Raw genomic sequence first — 25,838 nt, 5'->3', positions numbered from 1 at the left:
AGAGAGAAAATATTGAATTGGCCCGTAAAGTATGTGTTCTTCTTCTTAAAAGCAAAGATACTTTTTTTTTTATCTTATAGAAATTTGTGGACTTTCAGGGAATAATTCCGGAAATAATTCAGGCTAGTATTAGCGAACTAACATACAAAGGCCCTATCGCCAACACATTTGTTATGAGTGTATGGTTATGAGTGGTATGTGTATTATGTTTAATCTATATAATTATCCTAAACAAATATAGTCATACAATTTGACAAGAAAACATGGATGTGTTAAAAAAAAAAAAGAGCAAAATAACTTTATAAATAGGGGTGTAATTTAAACAACATTAAAAACTATGAAAGGCTTTAAGTAAACATTTATTTATTCAGTTGTTTATTCATTGCAATCAATATCATTCTTATCACTTTTCTTTTCATTTTATTTATTCATTTATTCTTTTAACATCATTCTTATCATAGGGTGCAGGCAGGGTGCAGGTCAGTGTACGGATGACGTATCACGTCAATCGGAAGTCCGTGATCTCAGACCTGTTTGCGAAACCCCGCAGTTAGCATTCTGTTGGTTCGGAGTTTGTGTCGAGTACCTCGGAAGAAATTATCTTTGCGGCAGACTTCGGACAGACACTGTGCCACAGGACGTTGATAGAAACGACCACAGAATTATGAATGTGACGCAGCTCTATTAAAACATATCTCCCAAGTGAAAAGTTCGACGGTTTGTCGGGCTAGCTAAAGTTGGTAGCTTGCTAGCACCGTGCAAGCCGTGCTAGCTAACATACACACCAGACACCAAAGTTAACTTCCCCACTTATGTCGCCATGCATTACTGGACCTGTTTTTGTATGTGTTCCATGAGCGTTTTCTCACAAATCTGGAAGGCGAAAAACACGCAAATTATCACTTTGCCGCCATTTTCGTGTTGGCGTTTTTATTTATTCATAAAGAGATGTATTTTCTTGAGCTAACCACTGGGGGCGTAGTTCGTGTAACCTGATGGTACCACAGGACCAATCCTGTCGGGATTCAGGGGTCTCCATTTCACCTCAACTTGGTAAGTGTTTGCTGTCAGTGTCTCGGCTATTTTGTCAGTGCTTGTGTGTTAGCATTATCGCTGCTGGAAGGGTTTAATTGCTGTCTGCCAGTTTATGCTGCTATGTTAGCTTATGCCGCCTGCTAGCTGTCTGGGGTCATTTATTTTTAGCTGTGTGGATATAAGCATGACTGCTGTAGTTGTAACTACTTTTCGAAAATCTGTAAGTTAATTTTATTGTGGCAGATGGCGCCTAGTAAAAAGGTGAGGTGCACCAATTAGTGAGGTTTACAGGTAAAGGGCATCCTGCAGGAGGAACGCATGTTTTGCCTTTGTTTCAGGCCGGTGGAGTAAGACAGGTGCACGCAACATTTAATGTTGGGAAGGAATGTATGGACCTTTTCAAACTTGACAACATAAACATTCTACATGGGTCCCTTTGTATTTCCTGTTGGGATGTTTGTTAATGCAGAGGCTGACAGGAAGTTAACAGGGGCCAAAGCTGTTGCCCTAGCAACAGAGTAGCAACAAAAAGGTCTATAAGGAGGCTGAGAGGACTGGTTTTAGTGGGACAGAGAAGCTGAGTGGGCTGGTTATAGTTGGGACAGAGACTAAGTGGACTGGTTATAGTAGGACAGAGACTAAGTGGACTGGTTATAGTAGGACAGGGAGGCTGAGTGGACTGGTTATAGTGGGACAGGGAGGCTGAGTTGACTGATTGTAGGGGGATGGAGGCTGGTGGGACTGGTTACAGTGGAACAGAGGCTGAGTGTACTGGTTATAGTGGAACAGGGAGGCTGAGTGGACTGGTTATAGTGGGACAGTGAGGCTGAATAGACTGGTTATAGTGGGGCAGAGAAGCTGAATGGACTGGTTATACTGGAACATAGAGGCTGAGTGGACTGGTTATACTGAGACAGACAGGCTGATTGGACTGGTTACACTGGGACAGACTGGCTGAGTGGACTGGTTATAATCTGCTTTGAGAGTGAACATGCAGTTATTGTTGGGGATTTTGTGTGGCACGAGACTTGCCTGAAACAACACACTGTGTTTGTGTGTGTATGTGTGCGTGCTATGCAGTGTGTTTAAGTAAGCAACCTCTCCTTTGCTGTAATATGTGTGTTAGTGTCTGCAGCCACTGTGCAGTTTATATTGTTTAGCTCTGTGCTGTTGCCTTGGTGATGTTTAATCCTGTTGTTGATTCTATAACAAGTGCCAGGTTATTTAATATATGTGGCCTAATATTACTTGTTGCACCCACGCTGCAGTGTTCACAGACTTTTTATTTATTATTGCTCTTTTTTGTTTAATATGTTGAGCTCTGTGCCTTTTCGTGTTAACTCTAGTGAAGCTTCACTGATTTAGGTGACTGTATAGACTATTTGTTATTGATTATCAGTTGAATCCAAAGGCTATAAGGTGCCATAAATGAAATTCATTGTTGTTTTGGACTTAAGGGTTCATGTTGCTGATGTTGTTCCACTAGCGTATACATTTATTTTGTAGCCTAAAGATTTTTAATTTAACAGCAGCATCATGTATCACATAATACTGCCCTTGCCTTTTAAAAATGTCACACTGAGTGCATTTTAACTGACCTACTTTTTACTTTTATTGAAATACATCTTTTACACAAGTACTTGTACTTGTGTACAATATTCCAGTACTCTTTCCACCTATGAATAATAGCTGGATCCTTTTGAGTGAGCCTTCTAGGGCTTATTTCCTTCACTCTGGGCTTGGTGCTGTATGCTTCTGGGAAACGTGAAGGTCAGGAGCTTAGACACCAAATATCAACTCTGTACATACTCTGCATTCACATAATAATGCGTTCCACGTGAGTTGGTTGACGGAAATGTTCTGGTGCAGGAAGAACAACTGTGATAATTAAAGTTCATCTGTCTGAATCTCACGGCTAATGAGGCTCGGCTGCAATCGGATGTGTGAAGGTCGTCCCAAACTGCCTAGTGAAAATGGAATAAAATGGTACCTACAGGATTAAGTTGTTTTCATGGTTAGTTAGATGAAATCTGGGTCAGCATGATGAACCTTGACTATTTTGTTTATGGGGCAAGAATACATAACAAGTAGTAAAACGCAGCATGTCTGAAGGACTCCAGAGTGCTGTTGAACAGTAAGGCCTTATATCAGTGGAGATAAACAACAGTTATCCTCTGCATTCTTTTCTCATGTTGTAGCTATGTGCTTGTCTTTTGAAGGTCATAGCTTTGAAAACATTCCTGTTTCCTACAGAAAGTGTTTTTTGCCATCGGCTGTATGTATTTGAGTATGTTGACACAGATTCTGTAATGTATTCCAGCCTCTTACTACAGCGTGGGTCGTGACATCTTCAGATATTCTGGTTTTCCATATGTGCAGCAAGTCATACAGGGGGCGTGAAGCACATATACAATATCAACAGTGATTCTGGGAGGATCAAAGGAATCCATTAGAGTCAGTGAAACATCTGTATTTTGGAAAGAGGCGTACAGCTACAGTCGGTTTGAACCTGGTGTCAAGAATACGTTTACATAGTAGTTAAAGCAAATATGATGTCTTGCTGTCAGAAAGGGGCTCTAACAGAGCAGCTTGTCTCATCCTGACCACTGTGAGCAGTCAGTGTGAAAGATTATTGGCGGCATAAAGCATTATGCTAATTTCCCTAGGTTCAGTGGAGGGCTGAATCCACTGTAACACAGCGTTTCATATCTGAGGCCAGCTCTTGCTCTTTTGATCTCCTCCTTTCCAGAATTTAACAGTAGATGATTCAACTAATGATGAATGAGTGAACTCTGTTTGAGAGGCCTGAGAGCATCAGCTTAATCCCAGTAGAGGAACCGGCAGTGGCACTGGTAGACTTGTGTTTATAGGCTTTTTCTCAGGAGGGTGGAAACATCAGGGGAATTTTACCACTGAGAATGGGATGCCTTCCCATTTATAAACAGGAAAGTATTTTTAGGAGCTGTGTGTGTTTGTTTGGATGTGATTAGAAGTGTTGTCAGCAGGGAGAAACGACTATGAGCATTCCCACATAATTGCTTTTTTTCTCGGGGAAAAGGATGGTGTATTAGCTTGAGCCAGAATGCATCATACTGCATACGATTAAGGTGATGGAGGATGTAAGAGACAGTGAATCTCTGTAGGTGTTTCCCAGGTAGTTTTATTCCTAATATGGCATATGATCCGCCGTGTTTTGCATAACCCACAGACATGTCATTTCCCGGAGACAGGTTTTGTTTACAGTAGCGCAGAGGCGTTCTTGTTTGCCGATATCATGTGAGCTCCGAGGCAGAGAGAGGTGTGCGACCAGTTATTATGAGACAGATGACTCTGTGTTGGGATGAATTCCAGACTTCAGCATTCAGACAGCTGACAAACGAGGCCCTTGGCTTTATTTGCCTCTCAGCTGAGCTCAAACACAAGAACAAGACACCAAAGGAGTGTCGAGTCTAGAACGCCATGTTGTTCTTCTGGTTTGACAGCATGTGTGTGTTCCATTCAGTCCAGGTGAATACCAGGTATATGACGCTGGTCAGAGAGGAAGTCAACCTGTCTAACTGGTTCTCCTTTCTCAGGTCAAATGAGATGACAGGGCCGCTGTGTACTACCTGCTGTACAGCATCCATCCATCCACTGAAACTCCCTCTGTTGCTTCTTTTGTCTCACCTTACAGTGTAGGAGTGTACACTGATGCCACCTTGTGTTCAGACAGCTAATTACATGACCAGAGGGACATGGTGATGAGGGAACAGGTGTCAGAGTAAATAAATTAGGTTTCTCACTGTGGAGGTTTTCAGGTTTTAATGTTTATTAACAGCATCATGGTAGACTTATTAAAAGCAACATAATATTCACTCATCGTCACAGGGATACCCCTCAAGCTTTTAAGGAAGTGTTGTTTTTCACAACGTAGAAGTCGATTATTGTTTTTAACACAATGCATTTTATTTAGCTCAAAACACAGGTTGGCTGACAAGTAAACCTTACTGTAGCAACACTTTTAATAGAACAGTAAAGCTGAAATGATTCATTCGACTCACAATCAATCTGCAACAAGGCTGATTAAAGATGAATTATTTAGGTAAATAAGTGTGAATAGCACAAAAAAAACTGCTCACAGCTTTTTAAATTGTATTATTTGTTGGTTTTCTTAGCCTCTATGATTGCAAATCAAATATTTTAGGTTTTTGGACTGTTCGTTGGAAAGAACAAGTAGTGGGTAGATGTTACCATAGGCTCTGGACCAGGGGTCTGCAACCTTTGCCATTAAAAGAGCCATTTTTGATCAAAAATAATTTGAAAAATCTGCGTGGAGCCGCAAAACATGTTTGAGCCTTATAATCAAGGTAAATAGCCTATTAAGTCTAAATTAGCGTATACTTATGGTCTAAATAAGCATTTGTTGATATGTTTTACCACAAGGTGGACACTGTGCAGGGCACTATTAATAATTATCTGGTACTTTGATTTTGCAGAGCTGGCAGTGAGAGCAAACAAATCTGTCCACGCACTACTACATTCTCTATTTTATTCAATTTACTTTTTTGGATTTGGCATCCATAGCTAACCAGCCACTGCTGGGTTGGTGCAATATAATAGGGCTATGTGCAATATAATGAACTGTGCAATACAAGGACATTTCAGTTTTCATCCTCTTTTTCTATGGTCACTCCTGATCTAGTTCCTCCTACTGTTTATTACTTACTATGTGTATATTTGTACTGTTTCTCAATGTTTCTCCTGTATCTCCTGTGCTATTTATGCATTTTGTTTTTATGTTACTAAAGTAACAACAACCTGCCTAGGGACAACAGATGGAAATTAGCCATGGGCTACAATCTGGCATATTTACATGTACTACTGCACTATGTTTATTAATATGTACTGTCCCTACCTTAAATAAATAAATTGTAATTGTAATTGCTATCAAGGTTCAGCAACATTCAGATTCATAGAATGAATTTCCATAGACGTCTTTTCTCAAAGGCTCAAGGAGCCACTGGACAGGGGCTTAAGAGCCACAGGTTGCCTACCCCTGCTCTGGACGAATATATTTAATATTTTTCATGATTTTCGGACATTTATTTCAACCAAATAAAATGTTTTTGTTCCATTTATCTAACCTTTATTGAACCAAAAAAGCCTAAATAACATTTAAAGTGTCTTCGCCAAGAAAGGCAGTAATGACAAAAAAACAAGACAGATAAAATGAGATACAGTGTGCCACACTTTTATAAATAGAAGTTATGAATACAATTTGTAATACGGGCGCACCGATTTTGAAATTCTTGGCTGATAACAATGTGTAAAATAACAATTTGGCTGATAGTCGAGACCCGTACTGATGTTTTTATGTTGTTGTTCATTTTGTTTTTGTTGTTATTTATTTCCCCTTTTGTGCCAGACAAAGAAATCTACACTATAAAAAATAACTGAACTGTTTTAAAGTAATTAAGCCCTGTAAACATACAAATGTATGAAACAACCTTTAATCTAAGCTTTCACATGGACATTAAATGGCATCTTAAAACAGCAATGGTTGCTAAGTTGCCATTGGAAACTATTTTGAAAAATAGGCAGTCACTTCTTGGCCTTTGTTTTCCATCAGCTGCAGTCATTTTTAACATAAAAAATAGGGACAGAAAAACATGTACCCAAAAATAATTTTGCATTAGTGCTATCTAAATTCTGCTGTAACAGTCAGAACTGGACCCGGACAATGCTGTATATGCGTTGGTCTTACTCATACAGGAATCTGTTTTACAGATAATGGTGACGCAAATTAAGTTTGGATTTTTTATTATATAAATTATGAATGTTACAAATACAAATAAAACTTAAGGAAGCCTACTAGAATAATATAATCAATTGCTTTTTCAGTCTACTGCAAAAAATGGCTGAAGTGAGATGAACACACTGAAAAATGTATCTTATTTGTTGTAACAGATGTTGACAAAGTTTTCTTTGGGGACATAATTTACAGTTGAAAAAAAGTTAATAAATCGCAGTATATCGCAATAGATTTTATTGCAATACTCAGCACATCACAACATATTTTAAATCACAATAATATTGTATCATGACTATCATGGATCCTGTGGTGATTTCAACCCCTAGTTAATAAAATAATCAGATAAAACATAAACTACAAAGTTTTTTTTAGCGATTAAGCTATTGAACAGTCTTTCATGTCACATTTTTATTATTACGTTGATATGTAACTGCATAGTATCTTAATTATCTAAAAATAAATGATGTGACTAAAAATTGTTGAGTCTCGCCAGGAGGTCTCTAAAACCATCAAAAATACTAAAACCGTTTTTCTAACACTTTGTTTTTATTGTTTTTTTTTTACAAAATATTACAAAAGGATGGGGAAAAAAATAAAACAAAACAGAAACAAAAAAAGTGTAAATAAATAAATAAAAAGCCTCTTGTCATTTTGTCTCATTGTCATTGTATATTATACAATGTAATTTTGTTGCAATGAGCAATCCAGTTAGAAGCATACATGTTTACTCATACACCAACACTCGCTCATCGCATCATTCTCTTGATCACATAGACACACATTCACAATTATATTTTTAACTAATCCTGACTTTCTGGGTTCTGTTGGTAAGAAAGTCTTTAATCCACTGACAGAGTAGGGCTCCCAGATTGAGGGTTTGCAGTTTGTTGATCAGTTTGTTTGGACTGATGGAGTTGAATGCCGTGCTTTAGTCAACAAGCAGCATCCTGACATACAGTAGAGGATGTTGTAGACTGTCGTGTTCTTTAAATTTGCAACCATTTATCTTCTGTAATATTCACACCTAGTTCTTTTTCCCATTTCAGCTTTACATTTAGTGTCATATCTCCTCTTCTCCCTTATAGACGTTGATATAGTGCAGGTATTATTTTATATTTCTTTGATTTGTAAACTCCAGTTTTGGTTTTTATGATTCAGTTTTCATCGAGGTTTACAGTATGCTTTATTTCTCTGTCATAAAATCCCATAGCTGCAAATATTTGAAGTGGTCCTGATTGTTCAATGTAAAATTTGTTTCAGTCCTTGAAAACTCATAACGTTCCCATCTTTTATTACTGTGCATAATTCTGTTACGCCACTAAAGCCACAAAGACTTTTGGGGGCTTTCTCAAATATCTAAAAACATCGGCATCCCGATGAAATAACTCTTCTATCCAATTGCCAAAGGTTACACTGATGGATCATTTGATTAATCAAGAAAATAATCTGCGGCTTAATTCTCATAAATGATTATTAGCTGTTTATTTAATTGAGAGTTTGTAGTCGAATCAGTGTCAAGATTTCACTGCATGAAACTTCTGTAATCCACAGAGTGAGACATCCATCACTTACTGATCTGCACACCAGAGTAGCTGACTGGTCTTATTGTGTTCTGTCTCATCAGTCCTCTCTGTTTGTTGTCTGTTGTCAGTGTGTTGTTTGATAAAGAAGTTGCATTCAGAGGATCCCATTTGCACCACACCCCCCATATGACACTCCACTGTCAGACCTCATTAATCAGAAGCCTCTGTCTATCAGGATCACACTGGATTGTGTCTCTCTTTGCAGACGGATGCTTCTCTATTGCTTTCAGGCAGATTCCTGATAACAAGTCAATCTGGTTGCAGTTTAGGGTAATTATAACCACTCTGGCTGAATGCGTAGCTTTGGGGAAAATGGAATTGCTATGAATACACTGACTGGATGCTCAGTTTATGCACCTTTTCCCCAAAATAATGAGAATTGTTGTATTTTCCAGTTGTTATTTAAATCCGTTAGTAGTTGGCTTCTGTATTTTTCTCATGTGGTTTCTCACTCACAGCCGTTTCTTAATGTTTGTCCATTTGAGCATCGCCCCAGCCCGGCGCTGTCTGTGCCCAGGCAGGATGTGGCAGACGAGGCATATCGATGGAAGAAGCTTAGATCCATTAAACCTGCAGTGGAGGCTGAAAAGCCAGGTTCTTTGCAGCGGAAAAAGGATTTGTAGCAACATCCAAAAGCAGTTTACGCAGACAGTTTAGGATTTTGTTGGTCGGTGCTTAGATTAGGCCGTTCCAGGAATAGCTGATAGAAGCAGCCGGCAGCTCGGGCTGAAGGGAGAGTACAATAATTGTGATGTAGAGTTTGGACGTGGATCTCATGACGAAGGTAAACTCTATACCTGCATGTAGATGGTCTCTGAACTGCTGACCAGTTAGGAGTTGGTCTTTACTCAGAGGCGGTGAGATGAGAGCTGAAATGATAAGTTGATTCATCAAGTAGTTGACTGACGTAAGTAATCTGCAACAGTTATCACTTAAATTTTTTCAAGCAAAAAGTTACTGGTTCCAGCTTCTTATGTGTAGATTTGCTTCCTGTTTTTATTGTCTATGATAGTAAACTGAATATCTTTTGGTTTTAAACTGTTGGTAGGACATAACAAGCAAATGAAAATTAGGATTGCAACTAATCATTATAATCATTATCAATTTAATGTACCTGTATTTTTTTCTCTAGTAAAGGTTCTGTGTTTAAGATTTAGAGGGCTATATGTGCAGAAACTGAATATAATACATGTTTTCTTTAGTTTATAGTCACCTAAAAATAAGAATTGTTGTGTTTTTATTACTTTAGGATGAGCCGTTTATATTGTTGGACTAAGAGTCTCATCCTACTCTCCAATGTGCTATGTGTGAGCTCAGTCCTGCGTGTTCTTTAATGAAGCAATAGGAGAAGATATTCGGTCTCAGTTAATGTAGTTTATTAAGCAGTAAAGGAATAAAATTACAGAGCTCTGGGTCTCAACTTCACATCCCTGACGAACAACAAAGGTGTGTCAGTTCACGAAGTCTGACCTCCTGTCCTTTCCCTGACCCAGTATATTTGAGTGTCATTGTGCACGCAAGGCGTTGTCCTCTTCTCATTGGCAGTTCCACTTCCTCCTTCACCACACCACGCCCCTGCCTCATGTTAATCTGACTCCTTCCCGCTGGCGGTGTGGGCGTGGTTCCTGTTTTGAAAGACAAGAGAACAACACAACTCCTTACACGTGCTGTACCTTACATCACTTTCTATTCTTTTTACCATATATGAAACTAATTATCTAAGCATTGCAGTATGTGCTCCTCAGACTTCATGTCTCTTCCTCTTCTGTACTTCTCCACTTCTGCAAAGCAAACACATTCAGATCAGCTGAAATCATCTCAGTATTCTCATTGTTCACACATCTAAAACTTATATAGTGAAACACAACTTATAGTAAAACACATAAAATCAATCTATTCCCAACAATATCTACATAGGGAGCGGGTCCATGTCCACGGAGCCCATCATGTTGCACCGCAATAGCTCAGAACAGACAAACCAAACACTGGCTCTGTTTTTGCATCAACCACTGTAGTAAGAGGCCCCTCCAGGACGAGAGCCTTGGGAAAATCACTGATTTTTTTTAACGTGAAACTGTGTTTTCCAGTATTTTTTCTGACTTAAATCACAGAGTCAGTTTGTTTGGGGAGAAAGAGACCTCTGCAGATGATTGTGCTCAAGGTAAAAACCTTATGTCAATCTTGGGCTGTTTGTGCGCATCTGTTGTCCTTGTCGGTGTGGTGTTTCCTGCACTGTTGCCCCTTGTCGGCTCCCCCAACAGCTTTTTTTTTGCCACTGTAGCATGTTGAATCCATGGAGTTATTGAGCTTTTTTGTAGAAAGGTTTCGTGATGTGTTTGTGTTATTTTTTATTGCCGCACGTTATTTATACTCTGCTCCTTTTACATGGGATTGTGTTGCTAATGTGCTAACTGGCTAACTAGCGTCAAATGGTTTCCCTTTTTGAATGACGATTACAGACTATGGCTGTCTGCTGGCGTGGTGTTATGTCCTCTCACGCAGGCGCAGAATGTATGTGCTGGCTGGCCGTCAGCTGTGTACTTGGTGTTTGTGTGCAACGTTTTAGCTGAGACACAAGAGGCAACAGAACAATCTGCTCTAGTTGCTGCTAGTTCTGTGAAGTCGGTTTGGTGTGTCTGGGCCTTAATGGATTGTTTTGTCTGTAAAGGATTACAAAATAATAACTCCACAGGGTCCTCTGTGTTTTTTGTCTATAATCTGTAGATATTAATATGTGAAAATATTCATTTTACAATGGTATAAAACAGAGAAATCATATCAGAGGAAGTAAATCCTTTAAGAAGCTTAATTAAGCCAGACAATGTGTGAAAGCTACAAATGACTTAAATGATGGTTTATAATCATAGAAGATTAAGAACCAGAAAATGTTATCATTTGAGAAGCTGTAACTATTTTTTAAGGGGAAACACTACAGGTGAAGGGGATAAATGAAACTTCTCCAGTTGATTACTTGCATTAAAAACAATAATTTGTTTGTATTACATGTTTTCTAAAATGTTTTGACGTAGTCTCTAACTAAGTATGCACAAATTTTTAGGGATGCACGATGATATCGGCACGTCATCCGAATTGGCCAATGTGCTTCTTTTTTTAAAAAAAAAAAATTTGCACAATGAACGAATATTACCATACATTGAAAATTGTTTTATTTCATGTCTTCCATCTGCTGGTGAGCCATCACAACAAGAGTATGCATGTATAATATGATGTTAATTCCACCACAGATGAGACTTGATGATCACTTACATTATGTGGGGAAAAAAGTGAATATATTGGTATCAGTATTGGTTACCGGCATACCGGATATCGGCAAAAAAATGCAATACTCATGCATCCCTACTAATTTATTCTATAAACCAGGCTATGAATTATGTCCGAAAAAATCTCCTTTGTTAAAACCTTCAGAGTATAAATAGGAATAAATCCTGTAAGTTTGGTGTATGTAAGTGCTACTAAAGTGGATTAATCTGGCTCAGAGTAAGAGTAGCAAAACAAAAATATGACATTGTGGGCGAATAGGGTGCAAACAAATTAACTGATAGGTATCACCACAAAACTTCTCAGTTGAATACCTACATGAAGACACTTTTTTTGTATTACAAGTTTTCTGGAGTTATTTGTTTTAACATCCAAATGATGACCTCTTTAATCAAATATGTGCTTTGTGGACAAATTTCCAGATAGGAAATTCAAACTCGAGTAGACACATTAATGTGTATTTTGATTGTTTTCTTTCCACTACTAGGAAAAAAGAACATCTTATGGAAGAAAAATAGCCCAAAATTGACCAGTGCATGAAAAACCCGTAGTTTTCACCTGTAGTCTCTCCCCTTAAATAAAATATGATCAGAGCTGTTGCAGATTAATTTTCTTATTGATAATTGGCTAATTGTGGCAGCTTTAATGAATATAATTGGTGGTAGCAGACCAAAGTTGGATTGTATCATCATCACCTTGTCATGCAGCAACCATGAGGGCCGTTGTTGTACTTGATTGTATATCTTGCAGTTTGGCGCCCTCTCCTGGTCTAAAGCAGGAACTATCACACACTGTACTGACAGCACATTATAAATGCAGGTCAGAAAGGAAAATTAGTGTTGGTCCCTGGAGCAGGAGGCATTTACTTGGCAGGAGGAAATACAGGCAATCCACATTTCCCACCAGCGACGGATCGAGCCAACGTTTGATTGATGCGTGACCTGGGCGCTTCGGTGCTAAACATCAATCAGAGAAGGGTGCATGAATGCTGTGGTTATTCAGTGTAATGGGAATGTCAATAACTCTTGCATCCTCTGATGAATACACAAGTGCCGTGCCATGATTCACCACTGAAGGCTGCTGATGTTTAAAGCACTGTTATTGAACTGAGCACAAGCCCTCACTTGTCCAAGTCGCTGATGTAGTGTGATGCGTGATGTTTCCACGGTTTTAACCGTTACCAAGCAATTTTCTAGTAAGTCGGCACCTGCTGGTGCAGCCGAGATGAGAGAAATGAGACATTTTTCATCTTGTGGCTTCTTAGGCGAATGACGAAACATGATTAGAAGTGACTCTGTCAAGTGACAAACTCTTCAGAGCTGCTTTATAACTACACGATCAGCAGCACACAAAATACTTAATGCAAGTGAGAGTGCTACCCAAGGTAGTTTATCCTCCATGGGAGTCTAATGTGGAAAGTCATTAACTGTGTAAGCGAGTGTCAAAAAGAAATATAGCTTGTTTACTCAGCTCAGTAGGTGAGGATGTAGGCGGAGGAATAAAAGCTCCACAGACAAGGTTAGTACACATTTTTTAATAACATGGCACAATTTACATAACACAAGTTTAAATGAGGAGCATGCTGAAGATTCAGTCGCTTCATTTTTTCTCATTTTTGTACATGATCTAGAAAGACTTCACTTTTTTTCCCTGTACATGGTTAACAGCAAAAAAAAGAAAGGGAAAAAAAATCTCATTTAACAATCTTTTTGCAATACGCATCGACTAACCACTATGGCTCTGGTGGACATTTTTATGTTGGATTAAAAAACACTGCACGACATGATATCACAGAGTTTGAAGCGCACAACTAAACCTTCAGTGGACTACTAAAATAGATCTCTGCTCATTAGAAACAAACTGTCCATAGTTTAGACTTGCTTTTTTTGTCTTTTGATTTTGTAGGTACAACAACTCAGGAAAGCACTTTAATACACTGTTTGACCAACAGAACCTATTTCCAAAACATGTACTTTACACTCCTTCGATAGGGCAGATGTGCTGTCATGGTGTTTAATGTGCTGCATTCTCCCCAGAACGAGACTGAGCGAAGGGAAAAGAAGTTGACATTTGTGCTGCTGGTTTTTTTTGTTTTTTTTTACATTGAAAATCGTTTGAAACGCCTCTATCAACTGTTTCTAGGATTGTCACCACAATTTAGCAGATTTGAGAAAGTGATTCTTGAAACATCGCCTGTTCTTGAGTCCAAATCGCCACCTACAAACCCTGCGTGGATCAGTTAAAGCTTGTATCTGTTTGACCCATTGTGTGTCTGAGTTGTGGAGAGAATACAGCTGTTTGTCCTTTATTGTTACACAGTCGGTAGTGGTGAGAAGGCCGGCTTTCAGAAAGGGAGCCCAGACGTTTGTTGCATAGTTGAATATGGGGTCTCTGGTACAATGCTAATCAGCTGCGTCAACTGAGAAAACAGAAAGGAAATAGCAAAAAGCACATTCTGAATCACTGCTGTAATACTCCTCTATTTACATGTGTTCAAAGTAAAGCTTTCAAAACACCCTTTTGCATATTTGTACCATGATTTTTAATCCATACAGAGTGAGCACAGCGACTGTACACATTATCTACACACTTTGCTGTCTGTCAGTGCTAAAGTACATGTACATTCCAAAATTGTTCAGACTTACTCCGCGTCACTTCGCTATACAAGAGAAAGAATGCACACAAAAAGCTGGAGCAAACTGGGAAAAAAATCTTTGAAAAATCTTTTTTTTTGTTCCATGATTATTGTCTGTTTGCAATTTTTTACAAAAACAATTCATTGCGTGGGCACGTCTCTGCCCACATAAGTTATTCACAGCTATGATACAGTCTTGCTTTGCCCAAAGCTAAGTGCTTGGTGTGAGTTCAGTGTTAGTGAGGCACAGGGCTGCAGGGGCACTGAGTCTGCTGAGGCTCAGCTCACCGTGCCTCGATGTCTTTGTGAGCTGGTCTGTCTCTGATATCTGTGGCCAGGGGGGTAGTCCGTCTGGGTGAGCCAGGCCGGGCGCCCAGTGTGGGGATGAGCGGGGGTGGGGCACTCAGAGAGGCGGTGGGTGGTGTTTTGTTCAGGATACCGTTCTGATGGGCGGTAGCTGCGGCAGCAGCTGCTGCGGCCGCTGCTGCAGCTGAGGGGCTGACCCTGGAGTAGTGCATGCCTGGTAGTCCAGGGGCCATGAGGCCTGGGGCGGGGTGTGGGAGATGTCCGTCAAGGGCAGGATGGTGCATTGCTGGGTGGAGGCGCCCGTGCTCATAGTCCTCTCTAAGCATGTTGAGGCGGTCACGCTCCTCCAGATGGGCGCGCTCCTGCTCCCTCCTCTGCTCCAAGGCCAGAGGGTGGATGTGGTCACGATTAAAGTCATGAGGCTCACGGTCCCTGTAGGAGCGCTCAGCCTCATAGAGGCGAGGTGCTGCCAGCCGGTGCAGAGGATCATTCCTTAGCAGCAGGTCCCTGGCCAAAGGGTCCCGTCTGTGAATGTCCAGACCCCTATATGGGTCCCTCATTGGGTCCCAGTGGAAGGCAGGGTAAGGGAACCTGTCAGCTCCTGGAATGGGGCTGATACCCATGAAGGGTGCCACCACTCGAGTTCTCTCCAGACTGCTGATGCTGTTGATGGGGTGAACGCCAGCCATGCTCATGGGCATAGGCATTGAGGAGGGAGGGTGGAGGTTTGGCGTAGAGGGTGCTTGTGTTGGATGCTCACTTGCCCTCTCTGTGGCTCCATCCTGCTCCTCCTTTCGCTCCTCCTTCACTTTCACCTCGCTGTTTTTCTTCTGGTGCTCGTATGGCAGCTCTACCTTCTTCTCCAGGACCTCCCTGCTCAGCCCACCGTTGGGACGTTCCAGGCTGGTCTGCCGGACGTAGGGCGACGGCGTCCCCCTGTTGGACACTTTGTCCTCTGGCACTCTGCCGTCGTGGATGACAGGTGTGTCCTTGTCGCTGTGCTGGTTGTCTTTGAGCTTATGGTCATCTGTGCCGTTGTCTTTCCAGGAGTCTGAGTGCTCCCTCTCCCTGTCCTTGGCCTTGTTCTCCTTGTCCCTCTGAGGCTCTGCAGAAACAGGGGGCAGGTGGTTCCTGTGGTGCTCAGGCGGCCGGGTGTGGCCGAGGAGGCTGATGGGGTTGACAGGGATCGGGGACGGGTGGCTCGGATGACGCTTTTCTACAGAGTCCCTAGAAACAAACAGAGTACCTCCATCAGTACCAGTAACATTAATTATGTTTTAGTTTTGATTCCAAATCGAAACAATAGGCTTAAACATAGAATACAAAGAAATGGTTCAACAAAATCCAAATATGTATCCAAACATATCCTATCTATTTCTGTTTTTAGGGTTAGATGACAGAACTCACGCTAGAGTAGTCACTTTTGGAAGCAGCCTTTTGTTGAGCAACACCCACCTGTCTTTGTCGTCTTTACTGACCAACGAGTCACGTTTTTCAGGTTCTCTGTCTCTCTCGTGTGAGCTTGCTGAGGTGCTCCTCTCCGAGTCTCCAGGTTTCAACCAGGGTGGCGGTGTGGGGAAGGAGGGAGGCGTACGGTGCAGGCGGTTCCACGGCTCCTGGTGGCCGCTGTTAGCGCTGCTGTTGAAGTGCTGCTGTGCATTGGGGCCATCTTTATGGCCGAACACTGAATTGGCCGCTGTTAGGGATTCAACACGTGGAAAACACGGCAGGACACAAGTTAAATGCGTATCTTGACAACTTGCACTGGTGAAAATCTGTATTTAAATTCCGTTCTTACACATCATGATTAACAATACCTTTTATTGCTAGATTGGGAATATTACAAACAGCAACTATAAAAGGATTATTCCGTCATAGTGTTTGTTTGATTGTAACAGACAGTGATAACATGAGGTTGAAACTCACTTAGTGCTGGATTGCCCAGTCCTCCAAAGGCCGATGAACTGAGGGATCCAAGTCCTCCAAATGATGCAGGCCTACTGAAAGGTTCTGGAGAGAGAAACCACATGTTAACACGTCACATCTTCATTTTCTTGTTTCAGATTGAGACTGAGAAGAACTGAACTGAAGATCGGCTTACCTAAGTGAGATGTTGGGGCGAGGAAGTTTCCAGGATGGTGGGGCGGATGACCGAATGGACCTGCTGATGGGTGTGTGGGACCTGAGCAGGGAGAGACAAAAACATCCATCAACCGCTGACTGCAATGTTGTGAAGTCTAAGGGATAGTTCAGATTTTTTGAAGTGGGGTGGTTTGTAGGGATGCACGATACATAACTCATTTGACCGATAACTAATACCAATATCTATACATCCACTTTTTTCCCCACCTAATTTCAGTGATCATCAAGTCCAATCCATAGTAAAATTAACATCATATCATATATACATGCTCTTATCATGATGGTTCACCAGCAGATGCAGACATGAAATACAGTACTTTTCAATGTATGCCATATTCATTCATTGTGCCAAATAAGAAGAAGCGTGTTGGCTGATTCTGATAGTTAAGCCGATACCAATGACGTACCGATATTATCGTGCATCCCTAGTTGTATGTGGTGCTTATCTATAGTCAGTGTTACCTAGAGTAGATGGCAGCTGGCACACTCTCAGTCTAAAGCATACAGGAGTACTGCCACAGAAGCTAAGCCATGCACTGCTTGGATGGGGGCAGCAGCAAAATGTATTTTATCCACCCTAAAAAGAAAAGCATTACCCTGCCATCGGACAGCCCTGTCCCAATGAGCTGTGCTATCGATGCTTTCTTCAAAGCCAGACTTCATTCACAAATTCAGTCCTTTAACCTTGCAGATCACATGAGTTGCTGGTCTACTACTGGCTCTATTCGTTATTTTGTTTGTGTTGTTATGTGACTTTGGTGGATCCAAACTAACTCTTTAAAACACCAAAGTACCAGTAACTGTGGAAAGGGCTGTCTGACGGCAAGGCAAAGTGGTGCAAATGTTCTAACGGAGTGTCTATTGTGTGACTGTGTGGCGTTATTATGGGTCCTACTGTGTGCTGCGATTGGCTAGTACTTATCACGTTGATGCGTTGAGGTTGGAAGTAGTTAGGATATGGGCAAAGAGGTCATGATTAGGACTAGTACGTGAATTTGCAAATCCTAGGATAGCGAAGGAATGGGCTGTCTCACTCTGCGTTTGATTGGCTTACCCTGACATTCTTACCCTAACCAATCCAACCAACACATGCAACAAGTGCTAGCCATAGGGAGAGTAGGGAAGGTCATTCCTGTGCTACCCTAGGATTCAGAAATGTGTGATTAGTACTAGCCAATTGCCAAAGTCTGAGATTAGATAGGTAAATTCATGGGTGAAGCAAGGTGATGTGGTGGGTCAATGGGTTGAGCACATGACTTAAATACAGGATACTGGGGTTCAAGTCCCATAATAGGCAATGTTAGCTTACTGTTTTAAGACTTAATTGACTTAATTATTTTTAGTTTTTATGATGTATAAAACTGCTGAATGCACACTGTGTATAGACTGTTTGAGTTAACGTCATATTTCGATGTTGGATGGATGCCCAGCGATGTACACCTGGGTGGGGTCTAAATAGCATTGTTGGCTTCAGACACCAAGGGTCTCTTTTATGAAATAGTGCGTAGCATCCATGCCAAAAATGACGTGCACCAAAAAATATTCAACAATTTTTACAATCAGGCTTCCACCTCATCTCACCATTTCCTGCCTCCAAAACGTTTGTAAGCATGGGTCAAAGTTTTTCCCATCGAGTCTGTTTTTATAGATCACACCGTTTCCATGGGAAGTGGCGTACGCCTCTTTCAGGCCTCGTTTTGTGCGTATGCAGTGTTGATAAATGAGACCCCTGGATGTTAAAAGCATCTGTGGCATTATAAATATAACCGACACTATAAATGTGTGTATAAATATGTTTTGCTGCTGCCTCCTGTCCACAGCAGTATATTGCATAGCTTCCAGGGCGATACTCGTGTTTGCTTCTTTACACTGGGGGCGTCAACTGCCATCTACTGTAGGTAATACACTGACTATAGAGAAGTATATCATACAACACCGCTTAAAAATCGGAACTCTCTCTTTAAAGGATCCTAATTAAAGCTATAGTTTTTTCGTTAAAAAACAAAAGAGAGGGGTCTTTAGTCACACCAGCAGTGTGGCTCTAGTGGAAAAAAGCTATTGGATATATTGCAATGCAATTTGGTACATACACTGACGTTTATGCCCATATACGTGCATAACTAATGACATTCCCATCAGCCTGAGCTATACTTCGTGTTAAGTGCTAATCATCTTATGTTAGCATCAGCATTTAAATTGAATCACTTGCATTTGTTTGCTTAGTTCTGTAAAATATATTAATATTTCTATGTCTATTAATATTTAGTAAAATAGATGCCCTAACATTCACAATGATTATTATGTCCATCTTGTAAAGCACTTTTGTTGGGTTTGCTGTCTTGGCTTGTTCACAGCTAACAATGATATGATCAGACAACAGCTCACTCTGAACAGCAGGAATTAAGCGACTTCTACTGTATGTCAGAGGGCACTGTTGTTAACCATCAATCAATCTTTCTACCCAGAGATCTGACACACACTCACCTGCAGCAGAGAAGAGCGTGGCGGGTCGTGCCAAGTCGCTGGGGTGATGGATGGCGCCGAAGAGGCTGGGGCCCGGAGGTCGACTCAGGAACTCCGGCTTGAGGCCAAAGTCTAGCTTGTGAGGGTCGACCTGCATCTGCTGCTAGAAGACGGCAGACCGACAGAGAGAAACACATGTAAAACCCCACTATAGACTGATAATACTGTCATTTTCACTTTACTAGAAGTCAGTGATTAGGTGCTTGTATTGACCTAGGACACTTTTTGAGGTGTTGATGCCTTGTATGTTCTCTATTTTCACCTTATGTTTTATTTGAAGTGTACTGAAATGTCCTTCATATTAAATGGTCTTGTGAGCCTGTTGTTTGTTTTATTTTTTCAAGTAAAGCACTCAGTCCCTATAATCCCCTTACTGTAAGGCACTTTGTGCTGCATTTTTGGAAAACATAGTTTATTGTTAATTAATAAAAAGGTCCTGCGACGGATGAGGAGAGCCTACAGAGGCACCACCGAGAGTCTGCTGACCAGCTGCATCTCTGGTTTGGGGCTTGTCAGGCCTCTGACTGGAAGTCTCTGCAGAGAGTGGTGAGGACAGTGGAGAAAATCATCGGGTCCCCACTCCCCTCTATCCAGGACATTGGGCATAAGTGCTGCCTGACCAGAGCCCAACGCATCTCCTCTGACCCTACCCACCCCCACCATGGACTGTTCTCCATGCTGACCTATGGCAGGAGGTTCTGCAGCATCCGTAGCAGGACGTCCAGATTCAGAGACAGTTTCTTTCCCCTGGCTGTAAGACTATTGAACACTCACATACAATAAATAAACACTCATCTATGGACTGTAACAGCCCCCGCACCCCCCACCACCCACCCTCCATGGGATCCTCACTGGACTACAACTGCTGCTATTTCTGATAGTGCAATATCATATCACTAGGTCACATTGTACTGTGATGCACTGTAATTTGAATTTTAACTATTTGAAATTTTAACTTTTTTAGTCATACCAGTGTTTTATATTTTATTTTATTGTAAGTTACATAATTTATGCGTCTACTCATGAGCCAAAGTAACGAAATCTCATTTAATATATGCACCGATGGTGTTTTTGTTGAATGACAATAAAGCAAGTCTAAGTTTAAGTCTGAAAAGAGGGTTGTAGTGTAGCATGTCATTTTAAAAAAAAAAATGACATCAAAATATAATGTAAAAAATCTGTGCAGTATGTGCATAATCTGTGCATAGATATGCTAAAAAGTCACAGTCTGTCGTCCAAGACCATGAATAAACGTCAATATAGTATGTCGTCCAAAACCATGACAAAAAAATCATAGTATGTTGTCCAAAATCATGAAAAAAAGTCATAGTATAATATGTCGTCCAAAACCATGAAAAAAGTCATAGTATAGCATGTCGTCCAAAATTATGAAATAAAGTCATAGTATAGCATGTCGTCCAAAATCATGAAATAAAGTCATAGTATAGCATGTCGCCCAAAACAATGAAAAAAAGTCACAGTATAGCATGTCGTCCAAAATCATGAAATAAAGTCACAGTATAGCATGTCGTCGAAAATTATGAAATAAAGTCATAGTATAGCATGTCGTCCAAAATCATGAAATAAAGTCACAGCATAGCATGTCGTCGAAAATCATGAAATAAAGTCACAGTATAGCATGTCGTCGAAAATTATGAAATAAAGTCATAGTATAGCATGTCATCCAAAACAATGAAAAAAAGTCACAGTATAGCATGTCGTCGAAAATCATGAAATAAAGTCACAGTATAGCATGTCGTCCAAAACAATGAAAAAAAGTCACAGTATAGCATGTCGTCGAAAATTATGAAATAAAGTCATAGTATAGCATGTCGTCGAAAATTATGAAATAAAGTCATAGTATAGCATGTCGTCGAAAATTATGAAATAAAGTCATAGTATAGCATGTCGCCCAAAACAATGAAAAAAAGTCACAGTATAGCATGTCGTCCAAAATCATGAAATAAAGTCACAGCATAGCATGTCGTCCAAAATTATGAATTAAAGTCATAGTATAGCTTGTTGTCCAAAACAATGAAAAAAAGTCATAGTATAGCATGTTGTCCAAAACAATGAAATAAAGTCATAGTATAGCATGTCGTCCAACATCATGAAATAAAGTCACAGTATAGCATGTCGTCGAAAATTATGAAATAAAGTCCTAGTATAGCATGTCGTCCAAAACAATGAAAAAAAGTCACAGTATAGCATGTCGTCCAAAATCATGAAATAAAGTCACAGTATAGCATGTCGTCCAAAATTATGAATTAAAGTCATAGTATAGCTTGTTGTCCAAAACAATGAAAAAAAGTCATAGTATAGCATGTCGTCCAAAACAATGAAATAAAGTCATAGTATAGCATGTCGTCCAAAACAATGAAATAAAGTCATAGTATAGCATGTCGTCGAAAATCATGAAATAAAGTCATAGTATAGCATGTCGTCGAAAATTATGAAATAAAGTCATAGTATAGCATGTCGTCCAAAATTATGAAATAAAGTCATAGTATAGCATGTCGTCCAAAACAATGAAAAAAAGTCACAGTATAGCATGTCGTCCAAAATCATGAAATAAAGTCATAGTATAGCATGTCGTCGAAAATCATGAAATAAAGTCACAGTATAGCATGTCGTCGAAAATCATGAAATAAAGTCATAGTATAGCATGTCGCCCAAAACAATGAAATAAAGTCATAGTATAGCATGTCGTCGAAAATCATGAAATAAAGTCACAGTATAGCATGTCGTCCAAAATTATGAAATAAAGTCATAGTATAGCATGTCGTCCAAAACGATGAAAAAAAGTCATAGTATAGCATGTCGCCCAAAACGATGAAAAAAGTCACAGTATAGCATGTCGTCGAAAATTATGAAATAAAGTCATAGTATAGCATGTCGTCCAAAATTATGAAATAAAGTCATAGTATAGCATGTCGTCCAAAATTATGAAATAAAGTCATAGTATAGCATGTCGTCCAAAATTATGAAATAAAGTCATAGTATAGTATGTCGTCCAAAACAATGAAAAAAAGTCACAGTATAGCATGTCGCCCAAAACAATGAAAAAAAGTCACAGTATAGCATGTCGTCCAAAATTATGAAATAAAGTCATAGTATAGCATGTCGTCCAAAACAATGAAAAAAAGTCACAGTATAGCATGTCGTCCAAAATCATGAAATAAAGTCACAGTATAGCATGTCGTCCAAAATCATGAAATAAAGTCATAGTATAGCATGTCGTCGAAAATCATGAAATAAAGTCATAGTATAGCATGTCGCCCAAAACAATGAAATAAAGTCATAGTATAGCATGTCGTCGAAAATCATGAAATAAAGTCACAGTATAGCATGTCGTCCAAAATCATGAAATAAAGTCACAGTATAGCATGTCGTCGAAAATCATGAAATAAAGTCATAGTATAGCATGTCGTCCAAAATCATGAAATAAAGTCACAGTATAGCATGTCGTCCAAAATTATGAAATAAAGTCACAGTATAGCATGTCGTCCAAAACAATGAAAAAAAGTCACAGTATAGCATGTCGTCCAAAATTATGAAATAAAGTCATAGTATAGCATGTCGTCCAAAATTATGAAATAAAGTCATAGTATAGCATGTCGTCCAAAACAATGAAAAAAAGTCACAGTATAGCATGTCGTCCAAAATTATGAAATAAAGTCATAGTATAGCATGTCGTCGAAAATTATGAAATAAAGTCATAGTATAGCATGTCGTCCAAAATTATGAAATAAAGTCATAGTATAGCATGTCGTCCAAAACAATGAAAAAAAGTCACAGTATAGCATGTCGTCCAAAATTATGAAATAAAGTCATAGTATAGCATGTCGTCCAAAATTATGAAATAAAGTCATAGTATAGCATGTCGTCCAAAATTATGAAAAAAATGCAGTTGTAAAAATCTGCTCAGCAAAACAGTGATACTGTAGCATGTCATAATAATGTCCAAAAAAACACAGAATACAATGTCATAAAAAAAAAATCAGTAGAAAATTTCAATAGTATGTCCTAAAAATGTCATATAATGCCATAAAAATGTTGAAGTGACTGCCTCTGTACGGTGCATATCTTGTGGTCAGATGGGTCCTCACCTTTACTTTCTGTTGGTGGTGGTATATCTGCCAGGCGATATGGACATGCATGGCGCACCATTTCCCTGGTTTCTGTAGGTACAAGAGCAAAACATGGCGTCAACTTTACTCTTTGATAAGCAGGACAGTAAAGCCACTACTGCTGCTACGTTTACATATTAAACATTAAATGTGTGGTCAAGTGTGCAGATATTTTACATCTATGGTTTAAAAAATCTGAATGGTATATCCACAGCGTTGCTTAACAAGTGCCTGGAAAGTCCAACAAATATGAATGCATGACATCATTAGGTAAATAGACCCACATTAGTGCTATATTGTCAATTCACATTAACCCTCACACATCATTCAACCATCTTAATTGTTCAAATAACATAAACACAGTGTACCCTTCTCATTTGTTTACAGACATGTCACCTGTAAAGCAAAGTGGTACATGTGGCACCTTTAATCACATATTTTACTTCAATATATGGTGTATGGTTGTTAAAGGGTATGTGACAGAGGTCTAGTAATTATAGCTGTGATTTGAGTAGTCGTGTAGAGCAATGCATGACTACGTTGAAGCAAAGTCTGTCAGTAGTGTTTCCACATACAGAGGCTGTGCTGTTCTCCAAAACGAGCTTTGTTGTGGCAGAAACTAGTGCACTCTGCCTCCAAGTGCTGCGCTCATTTAATTAAAGACATTATCTACTCCATTAGCAAAAACCCTTTAAGGCATCATGGCTATTATTGTGTGTGTGTGTGTGTGTGTGTGTGTGTGAGGGTGCAGGAGGCTGAGGCACTGCAGGGAGCGAGCACTCACCCTGAGAACGGGCCGAAATGGATCCGTTAGCTACGGGAGGGAGACGGGAACAAAAGAGGCTGAGTTATTTTGCTGTCAATCAAATCACTTGTAATTAGTCTCTGTGTGTGGCATTCATTATGAAGCAAATTAAAATGTTCCCTTTAAAATGAAGCTTTTCAGGAGTAATTAACACGCGGGTTCTTCCTGCGTGACCCTCTGCATACAAACGAACGCAGCAGCCGAGAGGAAGGCAGCCTGCATCGTCTTTAAACCTCCGTCTGATGACTCAAAGGCTTATGCAACATGTACAGAGAATCTAAAGGTTTCCTCTATGAGTGTTGTCTGTGTGTGTGTGTGTGTGTGTGTGTATGAGTGCTCTTACCCTGGGGTCCTTCTGTAAGAATGTGTGTGGGACGCCTCCAGGTCTCCCGGACACATCGAGTGGATTCGAGGTCTAAAGAGCAGCAGACACAGATCGAAACAAAATTCTCTGTAACTCCTATTTTCAGTTTGTCTTTCTGCGTGTGTGAGAGCTCTGTGAGAACGTGGGTGTGTGGCGGTGTCCCTGTGCGCCTTACCTTGGGCTGAAAGGCGCCCTGCAGCGAGCCGAAGGGCCCAGTCGGAGGGATGACAGGGGGAAGGCCAGACATGGCCGGTGGGTAGGAGTGGAACAGCTGAGGAGAGAAAAGAGGCAGAGGAGGCGTGAGGATGGTGCGGGAGATGCAGGACAGCAGCTTCACACGGCGGTGGAGATGGAGCAAACATGTAATGGGGGACACATGAACCTCAACATTTCTTTCCATTTTCCAAGACGCTTCGATAGGAAAGTTACAAATGATTGCCTCTGTGTTTCACAAACAGCAAGTTTATAAAATATTCCCTGCTTGTTCCCGCTGGATTTAAATAAGGCCAAACACGGCTTTGATGTGAAAACTAGAATGTTGTAATACAAGCAAAACACACGTAAAGCAAACAAGTGCTCAAGGCTCCTGCGGAGAAACATATGTAATCAACCGCTCACTGTAATTGTTCTTGTCAATCATATTAGCCTTAGTTAGAAGCAGAGTTTCTCATGTTTCTCAACTTGCATGCTTGCATTTAATCGCGGCTGGTGCAACAGAATTATTTAAACTTGTTCAGCCAGGACGAGTTATCAGAAGGAGGAGATGCTGTGCGGTCAGTACGCTTTAGAGAGAGGCAAAGGCTTCGGGGTATTTGCTGCTGCTGTAATAACAGCCAGGGAACGCTAAGAATCCGAAATGAAGCACTTAAAAACAAACTAGCAGCATTCTGCAGCGTCTATTGGACCCGGGGACTGAATACAAATACTTGATTTTTCTGATATTAAAATGTTCCTCGCACATATGCGGGCACACACGGCAGCAGACGTCTGGACACTTCGGCAAACATGGCACGAGAGCAGGGTCCAATGTTTCCAGTAAGTCCCCCTTTAGTGAGTAATAATCATGAGCAAGCCACTACTGTTAGCAGACAAATACAAATGGAGAGTAGTAGGCAAGACAAAGATACAGTATTCCTCTGGCAATAACAGTCTCCTCTGTAACGCAGCCGCTGCCTTCTTCTGTATTAATTTCTATGCACAACAGTTTTACCGCTGCATGCATGCACAATAAATCTCTTGCTCCGA

At 40.3% G+C, this 25,838-nt stretch overlaps 1 protein-coding gene and 1 long non-coding RNA gene across 15 annotated transcripts in view; one reads left to right on the top strand and one right to left on the bottom strand.

The window, feature by feature from the left end:
• The first annotated feature begins 561 nt into the window (after positions 1–561).
• On the top strand, positions 562–19,371 carry LOC125898830 (uncharacterized). The gene is made up of 3 exons (XR_007450658.1): positions 562–1,053; positions 16,693–16,800; positions 19,237–19,371. It is a non-coding gene; the product is annotated as an uncharacterized LOC125898830 (long non-coding RNA).
• auts2a (activator of transcription and developmental regulator AUTS2 a) overlaps positions 13,208–25,838 on the bottom strand; it is a 447,510-nt gene continuing 434,879 nt past the window's right edge. For 10 of the 14 annotated variants that reach the window (XM_049592774.1, XM_049592785.1, XM_049592784.1 and 7 more), the window contains 9 exons: positions 24,769–24,864; positions 24,573–24,644; positions 24,209–24,238; positions 23,404–23,475; positions 19,256–19,397; positions 16,731–16,811; positions 16,556–16,639; positions 16,085–16,337; positions 13,208–15,856 (listed from right to left, as the gene is read on the bottom strand). In XM_049592774.1, coding sequence (XP_049448731.1) covers positions 14,608–15,856; positions 16,085–16,337; positions 16,556–16,639; positions 16,731–16,811; positions 19,256–19,397; positions 23,404–23,475; positions 24,209–24,238; positions 24,573–24,644; positions 24,769–24,864 — 2,079 coding nt within the window. In that variant the 3' untranslated portion in view covers positions 13,208–14,607. The remainder of the gene's footprint in view (positions 15,857–16,084; positions 16,338–16,555; positions 16,640–16,730; positions 16,812–19,255; positions 19,398–23,403; positions 23,476–24,208; positions 24,239–24,572; positions 24,645–24,768; positions 24,865–25,838) is intronic. The other 4 variants (XM_049592780.1, XM_049592781.1, XM_049592778.1 and 1 more) reach the window with 3 other exon arrangements.

The sequence above is a fragment of the Epinephelus fuscoguttatus genome, linkage group LG12 (genome assembly GCF_011397635.1).
Source record: "Epinephelus fuscoguttatus linkage group LG12, E.fuscoguttatus.final_Chr_v1".
Lineage (NCBI taxonomy): Eukaryota > Metazoa > Chordata > Actinopteri > Perciformes > Serranidae > Epinephelus > Epinephelus fuscoguttatus.
The sequence above is the reverse complement of the archived record's forward strand: the minus strand, read 5'-3'. Positions and strand labels throughout refer to the sequence as shown.